General features: G+C 47.3%; 1 protein-coding gene across 1 annotated transcript in view; it reads right to left on the bottom strand.

Annotated features, from left to right (window-relative positions):
* The window catches only part of JAG1 (jagged canonical Notch ligand 1), a 35,831-nt gene extending 11,246 nt beyond the window's left edge, over window positions 1-24,585 (bottom strand). The window contains exons 1-10 of the mRNA XM_049775804.1: window positions 24,286-24,585; window positions 15,673-15,724; window positions 10,724-10,978; window positions 8,951-9,011; window positions 3,605-3,735; window positions 3,140-3,259; window positions 2,633-2,746; window positions 1,278-1,391; window positions 611-724; window positions 139-185 (exon numbers count right to left, since the gene is read on the bottom strand). Of these exons, the coding sequence (XP_049631761.1) occupies window positions 139-185; window positions 611-724; window positions 1,278-1,391; window positions 2,633-2,746; window positions 3,140-3,259; window positions 3,605-3,735; window positions 8,951-9,011; window positions 10,724-10,978; window positions 15,673-15,724; window positions 24,286-24,555 (1,278 nt within the window). The 5' untranslated portion in view covers window positions 24,556-24,585. The remainder of the gene's footprint in view (window positions 1-138; window positions 186-610; window positions 725-1,277; window positions 1,392-2,632; window positions 2,747-3,139; window positions 3,260-3,604; window positions 3,736-8,950; window positions 9,012-10,723; window positions 10,979-15,672; window positions 15,725-24,285) is intronic.
* Between the last annotated feature and the right edge of the window lie 1,362 nt (window positions 24,586-25,947).

Here is a 25,947-nt window from a genome sequence, read left to right as displayed (position 1 = left end):
AAAGCCCAGGTGGAATCTCTGGGCTCACTTTTTCCCTTGCACTTTTCAATCTTGCAGGGAGCAGAGTTCACCCATGTCATGTATGTTTGACTGTGTGGCCCAGCATGAAGGATTTCTTCCAAGCGGAGAACTACATACCCGACAGGAGGCGCCATTCTGACACTGGCCAAGGCAGTCATTAATATCTAAAAAATAAATAAGTCATCTTATTAAAGAGGTAATTTACATTGAAATGGGGCTTAATTGAAAAGTCTTCTAAGCCCAGCACAGATAAAAGCTTCAAATCAGATTTCCTCTGCTTCCTGTGAGATAAGGTTATTAGCCTGGGTGGGAACCCTCCCTAATTCTTCCAGACTGAGCAATGAAACTTCACATCATTGTTTCAACCCCTTATCAGAATATGACCATTTTACCCAGCTAATGAGCCTGATAAAGAGTATGTTTTTATTTCTACCCCCATCATTCCCTCTCCAAAAACATTCCCTCCAGAACTTTTTTTTTCCTTTTACAATTTCAAGTCTCAGAACTAGCCCTGATTCCCAGATCTGGCACCTGCCTTCCACACCCAATGTTTCAAGGAAAGTAAAAAATGGAAACAAGAGTCACTCACTTATGTCACAGTTCTGACCCATCCAGCCCGGGAGACAATCACAGTAGTAGCTGGCAATCAAATTCTTACAGTATTTGGCATTTACACAAGGTTTGGTCTCACATTCATTTGCATCTGAAAGAGAGGATGAGCAGTGAGAAATGAGAGTTCAACCCCTTGTGCCCCAGAAAAGAAAAGAAAAAACTACCAAAAGCTTTTCTGTCTGAAAGGAGGCATTTTAATCAGCTAGCTAAATAAGGGGGTCCTGAGATTGCGAACATCTGATCCCTCACCCCTCGCCAGAATCCAATAAGGAATGCTAATTGATAACTTTCCAGCTGCTAGTACCAACAAGAAAGCCACCAGGCATTTCTGTGTAAAACCCAGCACTGCCTAGTTGCTTGGATTTAAGTGTGGCAAAAAAGAATGCAGACAGCTCATTCCTCATGAGATCATTCCCGTTTGGAGCCCAGCTGAACACTCGCTGGACAGAGATTGACATGGTTGAAGGAAGCCCACAACTTTCCCACAAGGCCGAAAGGAGACAGTCCATTTGTATGAGGATGCTTTCCTTTGAACCCCTCTGGACACTGTTTAGCCCTGAGAGCACACTTTACTCCACCAACCCCACGCTCATTTTCCTTAACAGCCCATTATCAAAGACAACGTGGGCACAGACTTCTCTTACCTAACTGGCACGTTCTGCCAGTCCACTGGGGCGGGCACACACACTCAAATCCATCCACCAAGTCCTGGCAGGTACCCCCGTGGGAACAGTTATTGGGAGAACAATCATCAATGTCTGTTTGACAAAAAAAAGGGGGGGGGACACAAAGGAGACAGGGATGGTGATTTCATCTCAATTGGTTGGACAATTAGACCATTTAATTCCATCCCGCATAGGAGGGGGCTGCCTTGGTGAGCCAGACACCTGCTCTCTGCCACTGCTATGGTACTGATAAGGTTTGATTGTAGCTTTAAATCCCTCACTGCCCCAGTTCACTTAATCCCTGACCTAAGCAGGCAGGGAGAGACAGCTGGATGGCCAGAGCATCAACCTTCTGGCAATACAGGACACCTCACTCTATTTCTAAAGAAGGCCCAGAGAGAGTAAAGTGGGTAGAATGCTTGCCTGGCATGCAGCTGAGTGGGGTTCAATCCCTGGTATCCCACATGGTCCCTGAACTCACCAAAAGAGTGAGCCCTGAGCACTGCTATGTGTAAATCCTTTACCATCAATTTTGTCTTTTTATTTTTTAAGGAAGGTTCCATTATAGTTTGAAGGCAACCAAGGAGAGGTAAGAATGTTTCCTTCTTTACCAACAGAAAACCATATTCTCATTCACTCCTAGCATTTTCCCAGAAACACACTCCAAGACTCCCAACTCCACTTCCTCATTAAACTGTATGGCTGTAGGACAGCTCCCTAAGCCCGCCTCCCCCCCACTCCCCCCCCCCCCCACTACTGAGGGATCTGCTACAACCTCAATGAAAACAAGCCTCTGGTAGGTGAGTAGCCGAGCTACCCAGATCATTTGAGGCACTTCAGCTGCCAGCCCAGGGGATCTGAATCCAGAACCCCATCAGTAAAGGCCCTTGTGCTGCTTTTGTGGGAGCTTAGCTGTACTGCACAGCTCTAGGAACTTAGAGATGGATTCTCGAATCCCAGAGGAAATCTTTAGAATCCCTGACCTCTATACATGCTATCAGATACCCCTGGGTCTTACCCCCCTCCTTCAGGGCCCATGCTCCTGAGGACAATACAATGAGGAGTTTTGAACTCCCCTATAGGCAGGCTGTCTCTCCATAGTTGAAAGAGATCCTAATTCACTTCTGACGTAGCGCTCCAAGGAGCACAGGCAAAGAGTATTAAGACCAAGCATGTCCCTTAGAAGCTGCTGGCTTACGGCAGAGGGAAACCTTGCAGGTGCAAAATCTAGCAGTTGAAGCCAGACTGAGGTTCACTCTGTCTGAGCCAGGTAAGCTCTGCCGCTAGCCCTGAGCCCCAATACAAGGACACAGGCCCAGCAAATCCAGACTTACTTGTAGAGCACGTGGGGCCTGTCCAGCCTGGAGAACACTCGCATTCAAACCCCGCGGAGGTCTCCTTGCAGCTGCCTTGGTTGTGGCAGGGATCTGAGAGGCAGGCATGCTCTGCTGCAAAGCAACCAGGGTGCCAGTTAGCAAGCTTCCTGCTTCCTCTGTGTCCCCACTCCCATCCCACATGCCCCCAAACTCACACCTGAGTCACCAGCACTAACTTGTTTCACAGAATAAGAGAATGAGAGAAAACCCCATGTTGTCTAAAGAAACAAGCAAGTCCTCTGAGTCAGCTTCTGAAGTTATCTCCCCAGAAACCTCCAAGTCGGGGGTCACCTCCACTCATCAGCACCCCGTAACCCACAAAATGTCAGAAATTCAAGTAGCCAAGACCCACCACTCAGTGGGACTCTCACTATTAATGTACTTTGGAGTCCCTCAGCTGATTTTATTTAAGAAAAATGAAATGCAATGTCAACCCAGGAATCTTGTTCTACCTGAACCACTTACCAATTTCACAGTTGGGTCCTGAATATCCTTCAGGGCAGGAACATTGATACTTGTCAGGGCCAGTGTTGCTACATGTTCCCCCATTGAGACAAGGCTGATACGTCCCACAGTAATTGAGATCTGTTAGCAAAGACCCCCGAGAAGTTGTTTCAGAGCCGTTGGTAAAGACTGCTGACCATGATACCCACCCCTGGCTCTATCAAACATGTAACAAAACACACATACAAACACATACAAACCAAACATTTAAAAAACACACAACTATGCATGTTCACACACATCCCTGCCTTCTTTAAAAGAACATGATGCAGCACCCCTGCACACACGCACAGATGAACTGTGGTGCTAAGGCAGATTCACATAGATTCCAAATACACGAACACAAAACATCCACATAAAACCGCCACTGCTAAGACCTCCTACTCGGGGGTGCTGGGCTACCCTGCATGCCCTCCCTGAGCTTACCTTTGTCGCAGAGCTGACCGCCCCAGTTGGTCTCACAGAGGCACTGCCAGGGCTCCATGCAGGTGCCATGCACGCAGCCTGGGTGGGGGATGCACTCGTCACAGTACAGTCCCTGCCAGCCATACTGGCAACTGGGGACAGAACACAGCAGCTTTAGTCTTTGTGTCACAGGGGACCCTGGTCACTCAAGCGGGAGGAGAAGCAGAGGCCTCTTCCATTTGGCTCTTTTGGTGCCAGAAGGCAGGATTCACAAGGTCAGGGCGAAACCCCCTAAACAAACATTTTCAGAGTCAAGCTGAGGTCCCCCTCCTCCCAGGCTGCTCCTGACAAAAGGAGAGCTGTGTGGGGAGAGGGCCCCGTGAGACTGCTCTTCACAAAGCCTCTCTTCTCAGGCTCATGGGGATGAGCCATAGGGGGTGGGGTAGGGGAGGGAATATATGCGTGTGAATGTGTGAACACGCACATTTGTTCCATCACTCCCAGGGCCCCTGTACAGACTCCAGAGGAAAGGGAAGGTCTCTCAGTGACAACAGCCAGGCAAGGTTGCACAAATGTAGCCCTTGGGTGACTTTTTTTTCTTAACATGGCAGCTCAGCTGGATTCTTTGTCTAAAGAGTAAATCCTGACAGAGATGCAGCAAGGCCCCAAGTGCAGAGGAAATCACCTCATGGTGAGGCTTTAGACAATGACCCAAGCAGGGAAGGCACCACCCCTCTTTTTGCAGAGAGGAAAGGGGGTTCTAACCATTTCTGCACACAGGGAGGCAGTGGTACCTGAAACCACTTTCATGGCTAATATATGAGATGCAACCAGGGTGGTGCATGCTAATTTACTTTCTGCTTATTTCTCACTCCCCACCCCCAAAGGTTAGCTCAGTTTATCTAGTACTAGGGAAGGCATTGAGTTTCCTTTAAAGCAGTTCATTAACTGGACTCTTTTGGGCCAAATGGTACCTTTGATCCCCAAACAAAAACACAAACATAAACCTTCACCTGGATGGAAAAGCCGGGCTGGGTCTCCATCACTCTGCCCCTCAAATTTCAAACCCCCTGAAACTTTAGCTGCCTTCTTAAGAGTCAAGTTTTAGCAAGCAGGAGGGGAGTTGTGGGAAGGCCTGACTGGGGAATAAAGGTAGGGTGTGGTGTGTGAGAGCCTAGACATTCTTTGCAGAAGGAGACTGGAAAGCCATGATCAAAGTCAATACCATATCCCCCAACTTTTACAAGCCCTCCCCTCACTAAATCAGTCAGCTGTAACTCTGGAAAATATTCCCCTTCCCCTCAAGAAGGAAAGGCATTTGGGTTTCCAGAGAGCTGGAGGCAAGCGACCAAATCCTTGTCATGGGAAAATTATAGGGATCTAGCTAATGGCTAATCACCCACGGCAGAGAATCCGCTTGACCCAAGAGAATACTGACTAACCACTTCCTAACTTTTAAAAACAAGCCATCTACACCCAAATGCGAAGAACCACCAGAATGTGTGGTTTAAAATTAATCAGGATTCTGATCCGTGTAAAGCAAAACAGTCTAAATGAAAGTGACTAAAGCAGAAAACATTAGTTTGCTTGAAAATGTTTCTTAAAGTGGACACTTAAAATAGTGGGAGGCTGGGTTTGGGGACTTCAGGGGGAAACCATTTAATAGTGATTGGCACTACAAACTGAAAAGGCAAGGAGAGAAACTGATTTGGAAATATTTTTGCTGTCTTATTTCCCTTCCAAACCCCAACACAAGAATTTCTACACCTCTTCAATTTGCCTAATAAAAGAAGAGGCAGCTGAGGGCCCAACCTCACCTCTTAATTAATGAGACCTGAATCCCCAAGCATAAAAAAGGAACCACAAGAGGCCATGGAGGACTTCAAAAGAAAACAAATAAAAATACTGACCCTCAAAGAGGCATTCGTAAAGTTATCCCCATGTAATGATATAGGATGAAGGTTCTCATGAGAAATTGAAAAGACTTTCCTCATATGATGATTCTTTCTTCATATGATAATTAAGTTTGATATTATTGGCAGGCTTGCAATAAAGCAGTCATGTGCACCCAGGAAAGGAAATCTGAGTTGGCTTGGGAACCACAAAACCAGTAAAGTTTTCACATGTGGAGGGAAAACAAAACAAACAAACAAAAAAATACTCTGTTGTAATACATAATCCAAAAGACAACTTACAGCTAACTAACTACCTTGTGGCTCAACTATTTCAGGAACACTTCCCTCGCTAGAAGGTTCTGTTTTCATTTTCTTTCAAGGTAAGCAAAAGAAGAGTTGGGAGACTATGCAAATGATGTGTGGGAAAGTCGCACCTTAAGTAAATAAGACACCAGTGCATGTCTGGGCAGGGAGTGGGCAGTGAGCCTTAGAGAGAGAAAGGGCTCTGGATACAAAGCCTGTTGTTCTGGCTCAGAGGCCCTCCCCGGCACAGCAATGTGTTTATTCTGATGACAGTAGCAGAAAGTGGGTTGGCCTCTGCTGATACTCATCAGAGTTCAGTGCCGGCCCAGCGTGGCTAAGAGCCTGCTGATCTGTCTTTCTTTAGAACACCTGTAATTAGAGGAGCTAAGGTAGGTGGAACCCTGCTCCACATTTGACAGGAATACTGTCAGATTCTACTGCCATCTACCATCAGGGGGGGCTAGTGCCTCCCAGCATTTTGGGAAGGTTCACCCCAAAAGGTAGTAGAGGAAGAGATGAGAGAGGAGAGAAGAGGAGAGAGGAGAGAGGAGAGAGGAGAGAGGAGAGGAGAGAGAGAGAAAAGAGGGAACATGTAAAATATATTGGGAGAAAAATAATCTGAAACATAACCCAGGCACAATGGCCTAAAGGCCTTGGAGACAAAAGACCATCTCAGGAGCCTGGAAAACCAATGAGATGCAGAATTCCAGACCCTGTGAGTTGAGGAATCCCTGAGAGGCTCCAGGAAGGCAGAAAGGCTGTGGAAAGGAACTCAAGAATGGGCCCCCAGAAGTCCAGTCTTATTGTATACCTGAAATTCAATCATGAATAACTGACTGCCTCAATTAAAAAAAAAAAACACTGCTTTTTCATAGGAAAAGACCTGTGTTCTCCTACTTGGTATAAAGAATTTCAGATAGAGGTTGTTATGAAAAATTTCCCCCAAAAGCCAGGCTGCACTTTTCCAATCTGGAGAAACCTGTGTGGTTTTTTGGTTTGTGTTTTTCTCTCATCTCCTCTCCTCTCTCTGGTCTCTCCCTCCCCCTCTCTTTCTCCTCTCTCCTTGTTCCAAATAAACTTGATTTACATCCTCTTAAAGAGGACTTTACTAGTCTTCTTTAGAAATCCTTTTTATTTGTGAGAGAAAAGTGATAGAGCTGGAAAACCTGGTATTATTTAGGGCTAACTTTCTTGACAAGAGCAATTCCTCATCCTAGCCTGGGTTTCACGGCTCCCCCAAGGAATCAGGAGTCAGGTAGCAAGGCTCATTATTCCCCAGGTGGACAGCACAAATGGTACCCAAGGACAGTTTGATGACCACCTCATGGGGCTGGTGAGACATAAGGTTTGTGCTATGCGGTAGCTTTGAGCAGACTCAGCACCCCGGATTTCCCATGTACTCCCTCCAATTGGGTGGAGAGCACAGCAACAAATGCCCATCTTGGGGCTACCACCCCTTTACCCCTCCCATTTCACATAGCCAACCAGGACCCTCCTCTTTGTGGTAGAAGTCAAACTTCCCACAGGCAACACTTCCAGCTAATTCCCATGTCAGTACCAGACCACTGTTCCTGCTGTGGTGCAGAGGGAACAGATGGTGTGTGTGGCAGGGCCTGGGAACCTGTGTTTTTACCATTCCTCGGATGACTCAGGAATCCCACTTAGTGACTTTGGGGACAGTGGTTCCCAAGGGAGGGGACTATCATCAACTGCAGCATAACTCAAGAGCTTTTAGAAATCTGCAGAAATGTGTGGCTACTTCAGCCCTGCAGAAGTCAAAGTTGCAGGATTTATTTTCTGTTAACAGAAAACATGTTCTACATGTTTGACCCCTGAGAGCTATGACTGAGTACAGCACAGGCATGTGAAACCTATGGTTAATAACCAATGATTTAGATCCTAGTTTCTTTATTTTTTCTTTTGTGGAGGATTGGGGGATGCCATGCCTGACTGTTCAGAGCTAACTCCTGGCTCTGCACTCAGAAATTCACTCCTAGCAGACTTAAGGAATCATGTGTGGTGCTGGGGATCAAATCAGGGTCGACTATGAACAAGGCAAATGCCACTGTCTTATTACTCCTAGTTTCTTAAACTGTGGATGGTATATCAATTTGGAGGGATGTAGCTTTTTTTTTTAAAAAAAAACTGTTTCAAAATAAATTTATTTATTTAGGATTTAATTATACACTTATTTTTATATAACTATATTCAGGGATGCACAGAAATTTCTCAGCCATATTGTGAGTGGAAAAAGTTTGAGCATAGACTATGGTATGATATGCTTCCTTTGGGTCTAAACAGGGAAGAATTAGGGACAATCAAGACATGTCCAAAGTACCCATTTTGTATGCCACTGAACTGCTGAGCCTTAAAATTTGGGTGTGTGTAAAACATGAAATTGTGTCAAAGGGCCTCAGACAACTTTTTCAGAAGCAAACCTTTACCAGATTGGCACAATCTAACCCTAACCCTAACCCACATCTCCAGAAGTTCCAAAAATTGTAATCATGAAGCAGTCAGAGTAGGTTCCAATTTAGCTTCTGCATTGTCCGGGACAATAAAAGAACACAGACTTCAAAGACCAGCAGCAAAAGTCTACATTCATCAAGCTCAACTGACAAGATTCCAGCACAGCCATTAACCTCTCAGCACCAGGCGGCTCCCGCCAGCAAAGGGGCCAGGAAGATTGGACTAATCCTATTCTCAAGAATGCTTCATTTTTGCCTAGTGATGGGAACCATGGGGGAGGGCGGAGAGATGGAGAGCCAGGCCTGGGGTGAGACAGAAACAAACTCAGACCCCTCCACTGAGTCCATTAGCGCTTTAAGAGGAAGATTTATAAAAATGTGTTATCAATTTACAGAACAGTTAATACATGAAGTCACTGACTATGCCCTGAAGAATTTTTCTTTTTTTTCTGAGAGAGAAATGTGCGCATTCCACAGGACAGCTGGTATAATAGCTAGTATAATTTAATAAGCTTCAGATGTATCTATCCGGATTTGTTGTTTTTGGTTGTTTTTTTTTTTTTTTTTTAATTCTCTTGTCCTCTCTACCCTACCCATTCATCAGGGGGGGAAAAAAAATCAACAACCAAAAATCCACATATACATTAAAGAGTCACAGATAATGTTAAATATTAAAGAAAAGATATAATGTTGCAATTTACCTGCAGTCACCTGGTTGTTTGCAAGATCCATGCATGGAACTACAGCCTTGTCGGCAAATAGCTGTTAAAAAAACAAGATAAAAGGATGTGTCAGGACAATTTGGTGATGGGAATCCCCCAATTTTATGTAAATGTTTACCTAAAATATTATTGTCAACAATATGTAAGCCACTATGATCAAAATAAAAATTATATTTAAAAAAAAAGACACTTAAAAAAAAAAAGGATGTGTCAGGAGACTGTGGTACCTTTCACTGCCCTCCTCAAAAGAAAGCCTCTGGCATGAGGCCTACACACCCCAGGATCCTAAGAGATGTATTATCAACTCACTGTGAGGAGAGGAAGATGGGAAGTCCCTACATAACAAATTCTCAAAGCACAATTCTATTTGCACATAACATACAAGCAAGGAGGGTTATACGCTCTTTGCTCCCTGTCATTTCCCTATCCCAAGAAGAATAATCCTTCCCCATTTCACTCATTGTCCCTACACAGGGCTTACCTCCTTTGAAATACCCTCACCAAACACCTGGTGCTTTAAAGATCCTTAAGGACTAAAAGGTAAGTCTGGTCTGATTCCATCTGGCAGGTGAATCCAGTGGTTAGATCTAACAGACTTCTCAAAGCACACCCAGCAAAACTTTTCTGCCTCCTTCATTAAGTATTCTTTCAACACTTAAGAAGACTAAACATTTGTTTGGAAGTCACTAGTAACTGATTTTTCAACACCAATTGATCAAGTCTTTCATTTGGATGTCAGAAATGCATGAAAAACAAACAGACAAAACAACAACAAAAAGAAAACCCTGCTTGTCTCCGAAGTTCAGAACAAAAACAGCATCGCCCAGAAGAGCTGGAAATTCCTCTCCCATGTGCCCCGCCTCTCAGTCACAGTTCAGAAGCTTGTTTCTTAATTTGAGTTTATCTTGAAAGACTTTACTTAATGAAGTGAAATAACCCGAGTACAAGAATGTCCATCAAGTCCCATTACATGGTTAACTAGAGTTACCCATTAAGTTCCTATGAACTGGAATCAGAACATTCTAGAAGAAGCTGGGCAGTAGACAGTAGATAACATATCTGGAAGTGCTTTGAGGGGCTCATTTGAGGGGCACAGGGTGAAAGCTTGGGCTCACTTAAGACCCCACAAACCCCTATATCACAGGCCTCAAAGGTGCCTGGTGAAAACTTGCAGAAGGCATTTATGCTCAGGGCCCGCCAATTTCTATCAGATTATTTGTTCAGACATTGAGTTAACCCAGTGCCATTTGGGATCTGTTTTCCATCTGATTCCTTAGAAGATGCCCCAGAGCAGGAGGTTTGAGGACAGGAGAAAGGGTGAGGGGAAAGTGAATGCAGTGAAGGAACTAAGCAAGGAGTTCAACAGAGATGGGACTCTTCCCTTGGAGTATGACTGTAGTCTGATCCTAGGGAAGCTTAGGAGCACACCAGAAAGGCAGAAAGAGTTGGCACTGCAGTATAGTTCATCCAGCGGCTCTAGGCTAGAGAACCAGAGCATGAGGGTGTGATCAAAACAGAGCTCTAGATATGGAAAAGATGTGAACTATTAGTCAACATTCTGCTTCTAGGCTCAGAGCCCCAATATCACTTGCCACTCGCTAGCCTCCTACCTCCAAATTAGACATCAAAATCCCACCCCACTTTGAGCAGAGCCAGGCATAAGCTGACTAAGAACAAGATGAGAATGTGATACCCAAAGTCCCAGCAACTCTAGAGTTGAGATAGGGGGCCCAATGCACACATCCCACACACCTGTGTTGCAGTCAGCGCCCATCCAGCCTTCCATGCAAGTTTTGTTGCCATTCTGGTCACAGGCATAGTGTCCAAAGAAGTCATCTCGTGGTCTGCAGAACTTGTTGCATCCAAAGCCATAGTAGTACTCATCACAGATCACACGAATCTGATACTCAAAGTGAGCTACCCCTGTATTCTGCTTCAGCGTCTGCCACTGGCGGCTCGGGTTGATCATACCCGAGTGAGAAGCCTTTTCAATAATGTTGTCAAGTTCTAGAAGTAAAATAAAGAGAGAGAGAGAAACTGCATTAGAATTCACATTAGTACTTCTCTGCCCTGAATCTTTTGGTGTCCTTGAGTAATAATGACACATGTATATAGAGCAAGAGTCAGACCCCAAAGAACAGAAAATATTCATCCCCTTTCACTTTCTCAGAAGCAAACACATGCTTCATGCATTCACCCTTTGGATAGGTATATAGTATCCCTTAAAATGAAATGAAATAATTTACCTAAGTCCTAGCACAAGCATTTAGAGTCTTTTGGCCATTCACCATCAAAGCCATAACAGGTACTTTGAGCCAGTATGACTGTGTGGTGCCAGTTGTAAGAAATAGGACAGAAACAGAAATGCTGAATCAAAAAGTGGGCACAAACCTAGACTTCTTTTCTCCACAATCAATTCTATCTATTAGGTTTAGGCTTAGGGTTAGTCCTCGCACCTGTCTGGTGGGACACTCTCCAAACCCAGGGACAATGCTATCTATTATTAAATTTTCCAATCTTGGTCTAATAGGTAAGACATCTCTTGGTTTAATTAGCATTTTATTAAGTAACCATTAGCCTCCTCTCACTCCTTTGCAAAATCATTGAACAGGGACTATAATCAATTTCCTCTGCTAACTCTTCTAATACACTGTCAAGTCATATTGACTTGAAAACTCTCTTTACATATTGTGGCCAGTAGTCACTTGTGAAATGTTGCTCTTCAAGCAAGCTGTCTTCAACATTTGGCTTTAGAGTTTTCTTTTTTTCCTTTAGAAAATACTCTGTACCAAACTCTTAAATGAGAGAAATACCTCCTGAACCCCACTTTTAAATAGGTGTTTAAATAGCAATGCAATGAACTTCAGGCATTTCCCTTTCACCTTTGCCCAGAAAGTGGGTGTGAAATTAATTCACCTCAGTTTAGAGATAAGTCCTGTAGAGCTGTTTTGAACCTCATCATTCTCCTTAAAGAACATTTAAATAGGAGAGCCAGTAAGTCCACAGCTGCAGAAAGTTCTCTGGAGGAGTAAGAAGAGGTCCCGCTCTGAGGTGCCTCTGACTCAGATCCCTCTCTCAGATTCATCTGATCTCAGGTCTCTCTCAGGTCCCTCTGACTTTTCTAAGCCAGAGAAGACAATAGTTCTGAACACCAGGTGCTAGGAACGTAAGGCAGGGATGTGCCAAGCAAGTTAGCACTCTAGCCAGCTTTAGTTCATTTGCTTAAACCTGCCAGGACCAAGCCTCATCACCTTGTCAAGTTCAAGGCCAGCATGGAGACATCTTTATGTCTTGCAATGTTAGGACCTACTTGCAATGCTTTTGTGATTCTTACCCACCCACGAGCCTGTTTTTCTAGGCCCAGGGCCTGAGCTCATTTACAAGGCTTTGCAAGCCATAGGGGCCCAGGAAAAAAGACTGCCAGGCATACATCATCCTCTCTACTTCTAACAGAGCCCCAGCATGCACCCTCTGGGTCTAACTGTTGTGTGGGCCAGACAAGCCTTAAACAAGCCCACATACCTGCAGACTTACACCCAAGAACACATACACAGAAACACTTGCAGATAACACTTATAACTTTGCAAACAAACATAGGCCAAATAATGACAAAAATGTTCCTCCATTAACTATATGTTTTCTCTGCTGGCTCACTTTTAAAGTACAGTGGGCTATTACCATATGATTATGAGTGCCTAATGAGGGAATTCTTTAAACATTATAGCCAGATCTCCAAGCCTTCCAGTTTTCCAACATTAGATATAAACAACAAATAATTCAGGTTGGGTCTAGAACACTCCACTAGGTGCTAACTGACAAGTGATTTTCTATAGCTTAGCATGCTTTCCACTGGTATCTAGAAAAATGCTGTGAAGATAGATCATTGCAGAAATCATCTATGCAGCTCACAGATCATTGTAAGAAACTTCATATCTGTATGAAAGAAGATTTCTAAGAGCCAAGAGTCAGGGACTGCGTGTGTCTGAGAAACGCTCTTCACCTGAGTTAGACAAAGTTCTTTGGCTTTAACTTGCCCACTCCCCCATCCAGCTTCCTATCAGTTTGAGGACCTAGAAGGATGTGAGCAGACTTTCCTACATCTGCAACTGTGTGAAAAGGGAACATAAAGCACTCACAAAGCCTTCTGGACCAAAGAGGAGATAATGAACAAGTATAAATATAAAATCTAAAGAAAAACCTTATCTTAGGTCTATTTGCTCTTATGCTCTATTGGGCATTAAATAAATTATTTGCTCCCAGGAAGAAAGGAACATCTGGATTTCCAATAAACATTCTTAAGGTGCAACAGAAAAAACACTGTGCATAGGCCCAGAGGAATAGTCTTAGACAATACCTTCAGATATAAGCAGGGCCCTGGGGCCAGGCTCTTTCTGGGAAAGTTCCATGTACACTTGATGAGTCCTTTAAAATCAGTCCCCAAACTCAGGGCTCTGATTCTATCTGATTTTTAATGTTTGCTACTTGTTTGGACAACAAAGAATCACCTGTTCCATCAGCCTTGAAGAAGTACAGTCCCATGGGTCAGGTAGAGGGAGATGAAAGAGTGTTCAGGTAGAACAAATGACTCAAATGATGACACAGAAGGTGGAGTTGGCCAGGAGACAAGGCTAGGCTGTGCAAGACCTTTGGGGTCCCTGAGTGGCTTAGTGTACAGGTGACAAGCACACATGGTGCTTATAAAAGACCAGAAAGGCAGGAGAATGGAGAGCACTGGAGGTGAATGAAGCAAGTAGGGTGGCTCAACTTAGTTGCCACTGGAAGGGAATTGGGCTGAGCAGCTGAACATGGACCTGGGGTCATGGCAAGGCAGGCAGTGGGAAATGACAGGTTCTAGCATGGGCAATGGATGATTGCCAAAAAATAAGTAGGGATTACCCTGGGGTAACCCACAATATTCTGGGAGTATTCAAATGCTAGTGCCAACTGTATAGAAATGGCTAACAACAGGAAACTATTTTTGGAGAGGGAAGATGTTAGATTTAGTTCAAGACCACATCTGGAAGCATCACCAGTGAGGAACCAGTGGACAAACCACTCAGCAAATTTTCATTTCTCTTCACAGAAGCTCACACAGTGAGCTCCAATGATCTGTAATGTCTGACAGCCACATATCCATACCTCAAGTCTTCACTGTCCTCATAATCACTGGGATTACCTGTAGCAAGATGTTAGAGTGTACATGAAGGTCTCCGGAAGGGGACCCTCAGATGCTCAAGGCCTCAAGCACACCCCCTAACCCATTCCTGCAGGTCAGGATCAATCAAGAATTTTCGCCCCATCTGACTATTTGATCATTTAAGAGGGAGAGGAAGTAGAACACCATTTCTGCTGCTCCACACCCTACACTCCCCAATGCTTAGTTACTATTGGATGCAGGTCACAGTGACATGGCAGTCACAGGTGTCTGTAACTGATGGCATGAGTTGCCACCAAGGCAGCAATCTCACCAACAGCAATCCAGAGGAACTGAGTGTTCCAAGGGGAACAGATGCCAAAGGCACAGGAGTGACCCCCAGGTACTAGAGCAGCAATGATTGAATTGCCCCCAGGGAATCCTACAAGCCAGGAGCAGCGCAGGAGCAAGTCCTCACAGTGATGGCTCTGGGACCCTCTTCAGATTCAATCAAGAGGGGACTAGAGCAATAATATAGGATATAGCCTTGCTTGGTTTGGTTCTATCCCCAACAACCCAAATGGAGCTGCAAGCCCCTCAGTGCAGCCAGGCAGGAGTAGACTCTGAGCACTGCTGGAAATAATATAAATAAATAATACAATCAATGAGGATGAAAATGGGGCAGCGTATTCATAAAAACAAAAGAAACTATCAGTGAGGAAGAAAGATGAGAAAGAATAATGGAGCACAAAGACAAAATGTGAGACTAGATCTTCTTCCTCCTCCTGCACAGATCAACAGATGTCAGCAAGTCAGGTTTTCTGATGCCGAACCCCAAATCCTCCTGGCTATGTCAGCTAGAGGATGAGAACATTTTCAACAAAGAAAGAGCAAGCCCACCTTTCAGAAAAGCCAGCCGGCTGCCACCTTCCAGACACAGCTGCTGTGGCTTCCCTAGCAAACCCACACCCAATGGATCTGAAAAGCACCCAGCACTGCCAAGAGTCATCTTTCAGGAGGGGACCTGCAAGTGCAATGCTGCGAAGCGCTGGAATTCTGCCTCAATGAAAGGCTTGTCCTGCACAGTGTGGGAACCCTGAGTAGCTTCAAGCTTACCTGCCCACCAAGTGAAATTCAAGGTGGGTCTTTAGAGCCCAGTGTCACCTTTGCAGGCTTTATCTTTCTGATGAGAGATTACTCACTCACTTAACATTTAAATGGACTTTTAAAAAGTCACCACTTTGATCCTTTAGCAGACGACAAGGTTTTAAAGTTGTAAAACCATTAAGATCTCTAGCCCAAAGATAGAGATCTAGGCCCCATATTCAGGGACTGAATTAACTGGGAATCTGTCCTGACCACTTAATATTCTAAGTTAAAATGTGAGGAGGGAACAGGAAAGGTCCACCTAGAGCTTAGTTGGAGAGTGGAAAGTGGCTGGTGGGTGGCTGCGTGCAGAGGAATGGGATGGTGGAAGACCTGGAGAGTACACCAAGCTCTCCCAGTCTAGGTACTGTGCTTTCTGAAGCAGATTCTGCAGAAAAAAATCAACAAGCAAGATACTTACGGTGAGTGTCATTGCTGAAATCCCATGCCTCCACCAGCAAAGTGTAGGACCTCTGTAAGACAGCAAAAACAGCTTAGTCAGAAACCCGATCCCCTCTCAAAAAGGCTATGCTCATGTTCCCCCACATCTCCTCCATGCCCCCAAATCAGAAAGCTGACATGAATTGTATTTGTCCTCCAAATGAGGATGGAGGTGTTTCTGAGCTCACACCAAGCACTGCCTCCTCTTTTGTGATGATACCAATTCTCAGTTGGTAGCTACGGAGTAACAGTTCATTGTGGAGTTCCCCCAAACTTCCTAGACCATCTATTATGTGTGAGAAAAGGACACGAAGAAATTATGCTAAGCTCACCTAGCCAGGTATTTGCATGGGAGGGGGAGGGCTACTTCCAATGCAGTGGACCGGCGATCGCTAAGGTTACATTTTGGGCCACAGTGGACAGTCCCTGCGGAGGCCCCCTTTTCCTTTTCAGAGCCCCATGTGAAAGCCCTGTCTGTAAGACCATCTCAGCTCCCACAAGTATCAGGTGACTCTAGGAAGGGGGGGTAGGTGCAAAGAGAAAAGGGCTCCTAAGACAAAAGCAGCAAACTTCACTGTGGGGGGGCCAAAGGGGGAAGCAGAGGGAGACTCCAGGGACAAAAGTACAAAAGGGAGAAATAACCACACAAGCAGTTGTGTTTATTGATGATGAACTTATCTGTCAATAAGATCGAACATTCCAGGAATTATCAGAGGCCACTAACTAAACCAATTCCCTGGATATTGGCAAAAGGCCAGCTATTATACTGAAGGCACCTTTTATCTTCTAGGCTTATCTCAGCATTCCACCCCCTCCTTTTAGTTCACTCCCCCTCCAATCTGAGCCATTAGCAAATTTCCACTTATGCTCAAATCTTCATTTGTAATTAAGAATGAGGTCAGTCTTACAAAACACCAGGTTTAGAGAAATACAGATGAGGGGTTTGAGAAGAGGCACAAAAATTCTTCTCTGTAGCTACTGCAGAGATACCAAATACTTCACGAAGCATGGTGCCTGTTGATTCACTAAAACCAGCCTGCCAGAAACAGCCCTTCAGAGTGGGTACCTCCAACTATTCCTAAAAGGAAGAGCTTCATTCACAACTCCAGGCCACAATACATGCCCTCACAGCAATCCAGCAGTCTTCAGAAAGGAAAACTATCTTGTGATAGATCCTGCCTTGGAATCAGGCCTAAATATGTTTCATACTCAGAGCAGGATTCCATTGCGTGTCCTGATAACTGTGGGAAAATGCTCCAAACGACAAGCTGAACTGGGCAAGCCAGGGCACGTACCCAGCCCTCTCCTTCCTGGTAGTAGCCACAAGTTCAAATTCATTGTTGTCCTCGTTAATATTTTATTAGTGAAAGTTACACCTTATTTACAGCCTCCCAGTTTCTGAGGACTTCCGACAAACTGCAGAACTCTTCCCTGAGAGCAGAAAGAAACTCTCGTTCTCCAAAGCGGGAGCCAGAGCCCAGCAGAACAAGGCCAGATGTGGGGCTGTCTGGATAATTAAACCCTTCATTGGCCACTGACATTGAGACCCACGTTCTTGACTTCCACATATTGTTGTGATTAATCCTCCGATTAAACGCATTGATACCCAAGTTCTGACAGCCTTGCACAAGGGCTGAACACAGAGTAGCCACAAGTCCCAGCTCAGGCTCCCAGCTTGAGGAAGGAGATAGAAACATCCTTGGGGCTTGCATAAGAACTTAGACAGCTAAGCCTGCTCACTTGCCCTGGGCAGGCCTCAGAAGCTGCTGACTCACCCCCATCCCCATCCCACCTGGAGGGGCAAGGGTATAGCACGGATCACTCTGAATTCAGCTGACAGAAATTGTAGAAAATTTCTGAAGGATAGTGCTATGGTAAAGACAAGGTCACAATGATGGTAGCAAAGCCTCTCGGGCCTCCAACACCCCCCTCCCACCCTGTTTCTCTCTCAGGGATTCTAGCTCTAGGACTCACATCCTGGGGCTGAAGGATTCCCCCACCCAGCCTTCAGAGGAAAGGATCCCCTCCAAGGCCCCTATTAGAAGGCACTCTTACTCCTACTCTGTCCCCACACCATAGATCAACAATTAAGATAATTTAGCAATGATTATTAGTTGCTAAGGCACTTAAATGGTTCCCAGGCCCACGCTTGACCTCTGTGCATCCCACAGCTCTGCAGCTCCTCTTGGAGATCCAGACAGACCATTGCTCCCCTGAATGCCACTGAAGCAAGGTACCGGCTGAAGTCAGAAATCTTTTGAGAGTGCAGATAGCTTGAATAGCACAGCAGGTCTGACCCCAAGCAAGCCTACTAGCTAGGCCCTCCAGTGGACTTAAAGGAGTATCAGGTAAGCCGAGGCACCCATGCACCAGTGTGCATAGTCCCCCCAAGAGGCAGACCACAAAGTGTGAAGAGCAAAGACCAGCATCGATCTTGGTTTCAAACTAGCACACTGAAAGAAGAGTTGAAAGAAGGGTCAGAGAATGGATGAGCCACAGAAAAAGCAAGTGCCTTATGCCCTGAGCCTCTCCCAGAGTCGTTCATCCCTGAGTGCAGTCAGAAGTAAGCCCAGAGCACCACTGTGTAGGGCCAGAAAGGGAAAAAAAAAGTTACCTGCCTTTCATTGTTTCTTGCGATTTGCCCAAACAGAAGACTGTGGGCATAGCAGACATGCTGGTAGTCAGGACATCTGCACTTGGGGTGTACACAGGGAACCATTCCTGCCCATGCCTGTCTAAGGCCCTAGGGAATCTAGCAATACAGGATGTGGACTCATCCTCAAAGTGGCGGCTAGCAGGAGCAGTCAGCTCTCTCCCAGTGGGCTTGGGGGATGATATGGTACCCCTTCACTTACAAAGGGGGCTAACAACCCAGCCCAGAGCAGCTCTGGGCCACCAGGACTGCTTCAAGAGCTGCCTCCTGGCCCTGGTCCTCGCCAGGACTGAGGGAGGGCTGTGCAGTGTGCCCATCCGGCTCCACAGTGGTTACCTTGGCACTGGGCACAGTGGTAAGCACTTAATTGCCACATTAAGAAGGGGGGATGTACGAAACAAAGGTAATTGTGTTGGCAGCCGGAGCTTCCTTTTCCTGGCAACAGTGGCAGCCAAACCAAGTCCTGAGAAGCGGCCGCCTCCTCTCCTGCCAAGCTGACGGACACAAACAAACCGCCATCCAAACGGCACGCGAGTGGCGTCCAAGACCCGGGCCGCTGCGACAGGCTGACTGAAGGACATAGCCCCTGGGAATGTCCCATGAGCCCAGGGGGCTATTGTATAGCTAGTTGTACCAGGGTTTGTCTGGGGCTCTCTTCTCTGCTGACTCAACTGCCGCTTCCTGTTGTCGGCCTGGTATTAGCATTATTTTTGGAGAGGCTGCATTCTTTTCTGTAATCCTCATTTCAGTCCATTCGGCCCACACGCTCAAACTGATTGTGTCTGGGTGGCCCAAGTCTAAAATATTCCAGTCATGAAACATATTAAAACAAAATAAAGGCTTCCGAGGTCTCAGGGGTGGGCACCCAGCCATTCACACAAACAATCCATTTACAGTTTTGGCAAGGTGAGGCATAAAACACTGACAACTCACTCAGAGCATCTAAGACTTGGGTCTTCGAAAGCAATTGAGTTGGCAGGGCTTGACATTTCAATAGAGTCCGATCTGGTTACAAAGGGTGATTTTCTCATGAAAGCCCACCTCAAAGACTTGCCTAGTGGGCCCCAAAGCTCATATCCAGATTTGAGGCTCAATGAGATGCCCTCTACCCCTTTCCCATCATTACCCTTACCTGTTTGAAAAGCATCCCACTGATAATTAAATGCACCAGTTACAAAAGGGTGGTGAGGTTAATAGATAGAATACCGAGAAGCCAGCCAAGCACAACAGTCCGGTTCACACACAGCAAGCCTGAACAAGAAGCCTTTCTACTTATTTACCAAAAGTGCATAAAAACTGGGCTGAACTGGTAGAGGGTTCTGCCTGTTTGACTATTTACATACCATTTTAACCACTGGGAGCCACATGATGGGATTTCTTCCCTGCACACAAACTACACAGTGACAAATGCCACTCTGAGGCATAGCAGTCCACATCGTGATGAGAAACCAGCAAGGAAATGACACTGACTCCCACCAGCTAAAGTTCAGGTGCATGACACCAAAGCTCCAAACCCACAACTTCACAAACACTGTAAAAAGTATACACAAGTCAGCACCATCCTGCACCCTCCATTGAAAAGTGGATCCATGTGATGTTCTTTTTCAAGTGTATTGAAAATTGGACACCAGGTGTCCCTTCTCTCAGCATCTGAAAAAGTGCCCTTGGGAGCTGGTGGGAAGGTAGGGAAAAAAACCTCTGGTTTGGGTTGGATGAGGGGAAGGGGAAGGGAGAAGTCTCGGGAATATCTGCCCTCATACATGATCATAAAGCATTAGATTGAAGTTAATCTTGATCATAATGGAAGCCAATTTTTCTCCAATGGGCCAGAGACTTCTGGGGGGGTCCATCTAAAGCCTCTGAGTTTGCACTCCTGTTTTCAGAGAAGGAACATAAAGACTCCTCTCCTCTTTGCCCTGGCTTACCATCTTTTTTTCCATGCTCAAACTTTCCACATGCCTTTCACCCAAAAGGTTCCTTACCATTTTCCTTGGCTGCAAAGATGTCGGGGGGCAGGGTTCTGAGTCTGTCTTTCCTGGGAAACTCCATGATTGAAATTGCTGCTCTTTCTCCTTAATCAAACTCCCCCAAAAGCCTTGATGTTTAAAAAAGCTTTACTCCCTCCCCAACACCCCCCAGAAAAGCAAGTCTAAAGTCCCTGAGGAAATAGGGCTGTGGAGCTGGTGGGTTGCAATCTCAGATAAATATTCCTGGAGGTTTCAATGAGTAGACAAAGAAGAAAACAGAGGGGTCACTTTGGAATATTAGAAATCAAGTACCTTGTATGGGAGTTCACCTCATGAAGCCATCCTGCAGATAGTGAGCACAAAGTAAGCACAGCTGCACTCTCCACAGGCTGAATATGCAATGCAGACATGGCATATCATTTCAGTTTGAATCTAAGTAAGATTCTTAAAGCCAAGGAAATTGTTTTCTTTCACAAGCAAAAACTCCTAGTTCTGAGCATTTAACATGTATGTGCTATGTGTTTGCTCACAAGCTGACCACATGGGTCATGCATACTGGTTTTAGAAAGGAGCAAACTCAAATGAAAACTCTATTCCTCCATCCACCCTCCATATGTCCGCAGGTAAAGGGGTCAGAGTACTGGGAAAATCAGAAGGCATAAATGCAAAGATGTGTCCTTTACATTCTGCAATGAACCTTGTGGCATTTCATTCACCCCAAATCCCAGAAGTTGGCTAATCAGTATTTAACTGTGAAGGAGCCGAAGCAGACAACCCTCTGGAATGCAAGAATCACACTTGTATTTCCTTAAAAAATTAAGCTGATCAGCAGGCCTTATCAGTGCCAAAGGCATTTAGATATGAGGCTGTGATAAGAGGTACCTCAATTGGCCCCCACCCCCACTAACCTAAGAGCCAGTAATCCATCAATATAGGTAACTAGGATTCTGGCTATCTTAAACAGCTTTGGAGCTGGGGTGTAGTTAATGACACTAATGTATTTTTAATAAGTAGGCAAAACTGAGGTTTTGCACTGATTCAGGGTGGTGCAACCTGTTCATTGTAGTGATTTATATATGGTCATTCCCAAGTCATTTGTTGTTGAGCTATGTTCTTATCAGTGGCTCCCCCCTCCCAATTAGAGGGTCATAAATCAAGCCCCTTCAAGCAGCACTAGTAGAGCAATTGGATAAAACCTAACCCTGGGTCTGGGACATAATCAGATAGTATTTGGCAGGCGAGCATGCTGGCAGGCCCACCTCTACTGACATTCTGTGGACACTAAAACTCAGATTATATTTAATATCTAGCTGAATGTTTTTCTCTCCTTCACTCTAGGACATGCAGTTATCTAAATGGGGTGATGATCCCAAACAACATCAGTCACATGACTTCCTAAATGACCTATCTACTAAATATACTCTGAACTACAGTCCTTCCACAATCCCCCAATTTGAAAACAGCCAAAGAGACACTAGTGGACTAAATAGTGAGAGCCTGCAGGGCTGATAATCCAGTGTAGTTTCATTGTTTCTGGTTTGTTTTGAGGTCACACCCAGTGGTTTTAGGATTTGTTCCTGGCTCTATGTTCAGGGAGATCCTGGTGGGGCCTGGGCACCATATGATTTCCAGCAGAGCTGGAACCTGGTTAGGCCACTTGTGAGCAAGCATCCTGCCAGATCATCTCTCCAGTCAGTCCCTAAACCACATAGCTTGTGTTTTTAGATCTTGAATTCTGAATCAAGTATAAAAGTCACTGATCGAAGGAAAACGGTCAGAAAGCAACATGCTTTCTTTCTTTTTTTCCCACCCAATTGCCAAAGGAAATGAAAGTGCTGTCTACCTCAGTACTTCATCCAAGGCCTGGAGAGCTTTCACTTAACACTCACCCTGGAGCTATGCCTCGGAATTTTCTCAGTTGTGGTGCTTCTCCAACCACACGTGGAAAAATAAACACAAACAATACACCTAAAGTCCAATTTCTCTTGGGAAATGAAGCTTATGTTTCACAGGAGGCCTTTTTGAGCCGTAGTGGTAGAGAAATGTTTATGAGGGATGCATGCACTTGGCCCCACTTCAAAAGAATGACACTCAGGTGGAAACCTTTCCTGCCTCAGCCCAGTTCTAGAAAAGCTGAGTCTGTTTCATTGCCTGGGGATCCACCGGGTCTGCAACCCCAACACAGCCAATCAATCTGTACCTTGTTCTCAGAATGCCCCTTCCCGGACTCCCTGCCATATACTCAAAGGAGACAGATACACCTTCTAGGCTACTTCTCCCGTCAACTCTGGAGGAAAGCTGCCGCTCTCAAACCAGCCAAGTCCTCTCTGACCCTCCTCTCCCCCAAATGAGCCTCTGCCAGGCCTGCAGCTTTTCCACATCACAAATAAGATTCCTTTTATGGTCTTGAGAAAAGTTAAGGGGCTCCAGAGGGATCCACAGAGGGTGGAACCACCTGCAGGGTCCTTCCTGGGCATCAGCAATCCGTCAAGTTCGGACCAGCTGGATGATGAAAAAGTGGCTGAGCTCTTTAACATCAAGTCCTTGGTGGGGGATTAGTAAACAAGATATACAATGTAAAAAACTGAAACCCCACAACAGCAGTTCTCCATTCGCAAAGGAAAAAAAATCTCCTAAGCCACAGGTCTTTGTAAGCCCCCTTTTAATGGCCTTTCTGATAACTCTTATCTCACCAGCAACAGGGAGCACTTTCTAATGCCAGTCGCTCTAACAAGGGCCTTGGGAACCACCCAAGCAGACTTCACAGGAGGAAGACTTTTCTCCATCACTCAAATCACAGCCCCAGAGTTGGCGGACAGGAGGCAGTCAAGGGCACCGAGTCGGAGCACGTGGAGGATATTCCCGGGGTACCACTTTCCCTTTCCACTCCATCGCGCTTTAGCGGCCCTCCCAGCCAGGAGTTCCGCCTCCTGGACAGCAAAAGTGGGGCAAAGGACGCAGCCACCCTTTTCCCTTTCCTCCCCTTCTGCAATCACACCCATCTTCCTTCCACCCCTCCTCTCTGGATGTTGTAAGGGCCTCACGGCAAAGAGTTGGCCCACGAGAGTCCCAGAAAACAAGGTCCACACATTTGGCATCCTCCAGAGCCCGAGAGCAGCAGCTTCCAACAGAGGCCCTGGCACGAGTTCCCCTGCTGCCAGCGGGGGGCCGCGTGCCCGCCGGACGAGGGCGCACCCTCGCCCTTCCCGGGGAAGTTTGCAAACACAGCTGTCTCAGGGCCCGGGAACCGCTGGAAGTGAGGCCACCCGGGCCACCCCGCGCGGGGGCGAGCGCAGGAAGGGGCCGGCAGGGGGCCTGAGAAGTCTCCGAGTCGGCCGGCCACCCCCGGGTTCAGCCGGGAGCTCGCCCCCCACTTGCACCAAGCTCTCCGGGGAGCAGCGGGAACCGGACTCCCCCCCTCCCACCCCCGCTTCAGGAAGGACACGCCCGCCCTCCCAGCCCCACGGCTCACGGGAAAAAAGGGACAGTGCCAATTTGGAACGCGCTTCCAAGGCCAGAGCTGGGCCCCGTCCTCCTCTTTCCTGGTGCACCAGGCTTAATGGGTTAAGCAAAAAAAAAGAAAAAAAGAAAGCAAAGAAAAAATAAAAAAAAGAAAAGATCTCCAGTGACCTCGAGGCTCCTGGGGTAACTCCCGGCTGGGCCTTCCAGCTGCAAGTTGGAACCGGCCTCCTTGGAACTTTGCTCCACAGTCTTGGGGGGTGGGGTGGGGCTCATTTTTTTTTTCTCCACGTTTAGCAAACAGCCATGGGACTGAGCCCCAAGCTGAGAATCTAGCCGGGCCCTCGAACCCTCTTAGGAGTGTTTCCATCCAGGAGCGGCCGGGTCTCGCGCTCGGGCCCAGCTGTCTGTCCATCCATCCATCCATCCATCCATCCATCCATCCATCCATCCATCCATCCATCCATCCATCCATCCATCCAACCATCCATCCCTCCATCCATCCCTCACTCACCGGCCAGGTGAAGCTGAAAGGCAGCACGATGCGGTTGCGCTCGTGGCCGCCGCGATTGCCCTTCAGGCTGAAGGTGTTGCCCCCGAGGACGGGTGTGGAGCCCGAGCCGAAGCTGCAGGGGCCCCCGGCAGTGACGCGGGACTGGTACTCCTTGAGGCACACTTTGAAGTACGTGTTGCACTCGTCGCGAGTGCACTTGCGCTCCGTCGGGCTCCGCGCGCCGCCGCCGCAGCAGTGGCCGTTCTGCAGCTCCCCGTTGGCGTTGTGCATGGACAAGATCTCCAGCTCGAACTGGCCCGAGGCCCCACACACCTGCCGGAGAGGGTGGTGGGTGGTGGTGGGGGGGAGACAGGGAGGTGGGAGGTGAGCGCGGGAGAAAAGTGCAGAGGCGTGGGACCGACCCCAACCCACCCCGGGAGCTGGTTCAGGGAGACAGTTTCGTGTTTGCCAACCGAGCACTGGACTCGTGGATTTTAGGGCTCGAAACCCAGAGGGCCAGAGTACGAGCCCCGCTGCTCAGCTGGTGGGTTTAGGAGGATTTAAGAGCCTGGGGCTCTTAGCAGCACCAAGGGCAGCCACTTAGGCAGATGGGGGGGGGGGTTCGCTCGACCCAGAAACACGGGCCTTTGGGGTTAGTATTAGCAAACCCAGGGCTTATCTAAGCAGCGTTAGATGTCGTCTTGGAGGGCGCCCGCGCACCGCACCGAGGGCTACAGGGCTCCTGGAACTAAGAAACTAAGGCTAGTCGCCCTAAGCGTCAGGAACCCAGGGCTCTGACTAAGTAAGCACCAAGTGCAACCTCTTAGGTTCCTTGAACTAGAACCCCGGGCCGTCCAGGATCAGAAGTAGGAAGCCCAGGGCTCTGAGAAGCAGCATTAGCGCCGTCTCGGAGGCGAGAGGCGCTCCTCGAAGTAGAAACCCCGGCGCCTCCCAGGAGGAGAGGGGTCGGGAGAGAAGGGAGGGCAGAGCAGAGCAGGCTGCTTCCTACCTTAGCTCGCAGAGCCCAGAGAAGAGCGAGCAGGAGGCTCAAGGGGCGCCAGGGCCGGCCGCGCGCCCGTGAGGACCGCATCCCCGGGGACCCCGCCGCTCGCGCTGCTGCTGTGGCCGGAGCTGCCGTGGCCGCCGCGTCCCGGCGCTGAAATACTCGGCCGCTGGGAGCATGCACGACTGACTGGGAACACAGCACTCCCCCCTTTTTTTTTCTAATTTTTTTTTTTCAAAAAGCCTTTTTGAGAGCGGCCCCGTTCCAGAAGGCGCCGGCTGCCTTGGGCCTCCTTTTCTTCTTCTTCTTCTTCTGATGACTCCTTGGAGGCGGTGGCGGCGGCGGCGTCCCCTCCTCGTCCAACCTCCAGGCTTTTCTCTCTCTCTCGCTCGCTCCTGCGATCGCGCTTCCCCTTTCTCTGCTTTAGGATGGTGTGCTGGGCTGCCTTTTATTCCCTTTCTGATCAGCTGCACAGAAAGGAGAGGGAGGGAGGAAAGGAAAAAAGAGAATAAAAAACAAAAACACACACACAAAAAAAGCCCGAGTGCAGCGGCTCGCCGGCCAGCGCAGGTAACAATGACGCGCGCCCGCCCGGCGCTGGAGAGGGACTCGCGGCGCCCGTCTGGGAGCTTGGGGCGCGAGCGGGGCCACCTCTACCCCGCGCGCCGACCGGGCGCATG

Source organism: Suncus etruscus, chromosome 6, assembly GCF_024139225.1.
Source record: "Suncus etruscus isolate mSunEtr1 chromosome 6, mSunEtr1.pri.cur, whole genome shotgun sequence".
NCBI lineage: Eukaryota > Metazoa > Chordata > Mammalia > Eulipotyphla > Soricidae > Suncus > Suncus etruscus.
Note: the sequence above shows the minus strand (reverse complement) of the source record. Positions and strands in the feature narration are given on the sequence as shown.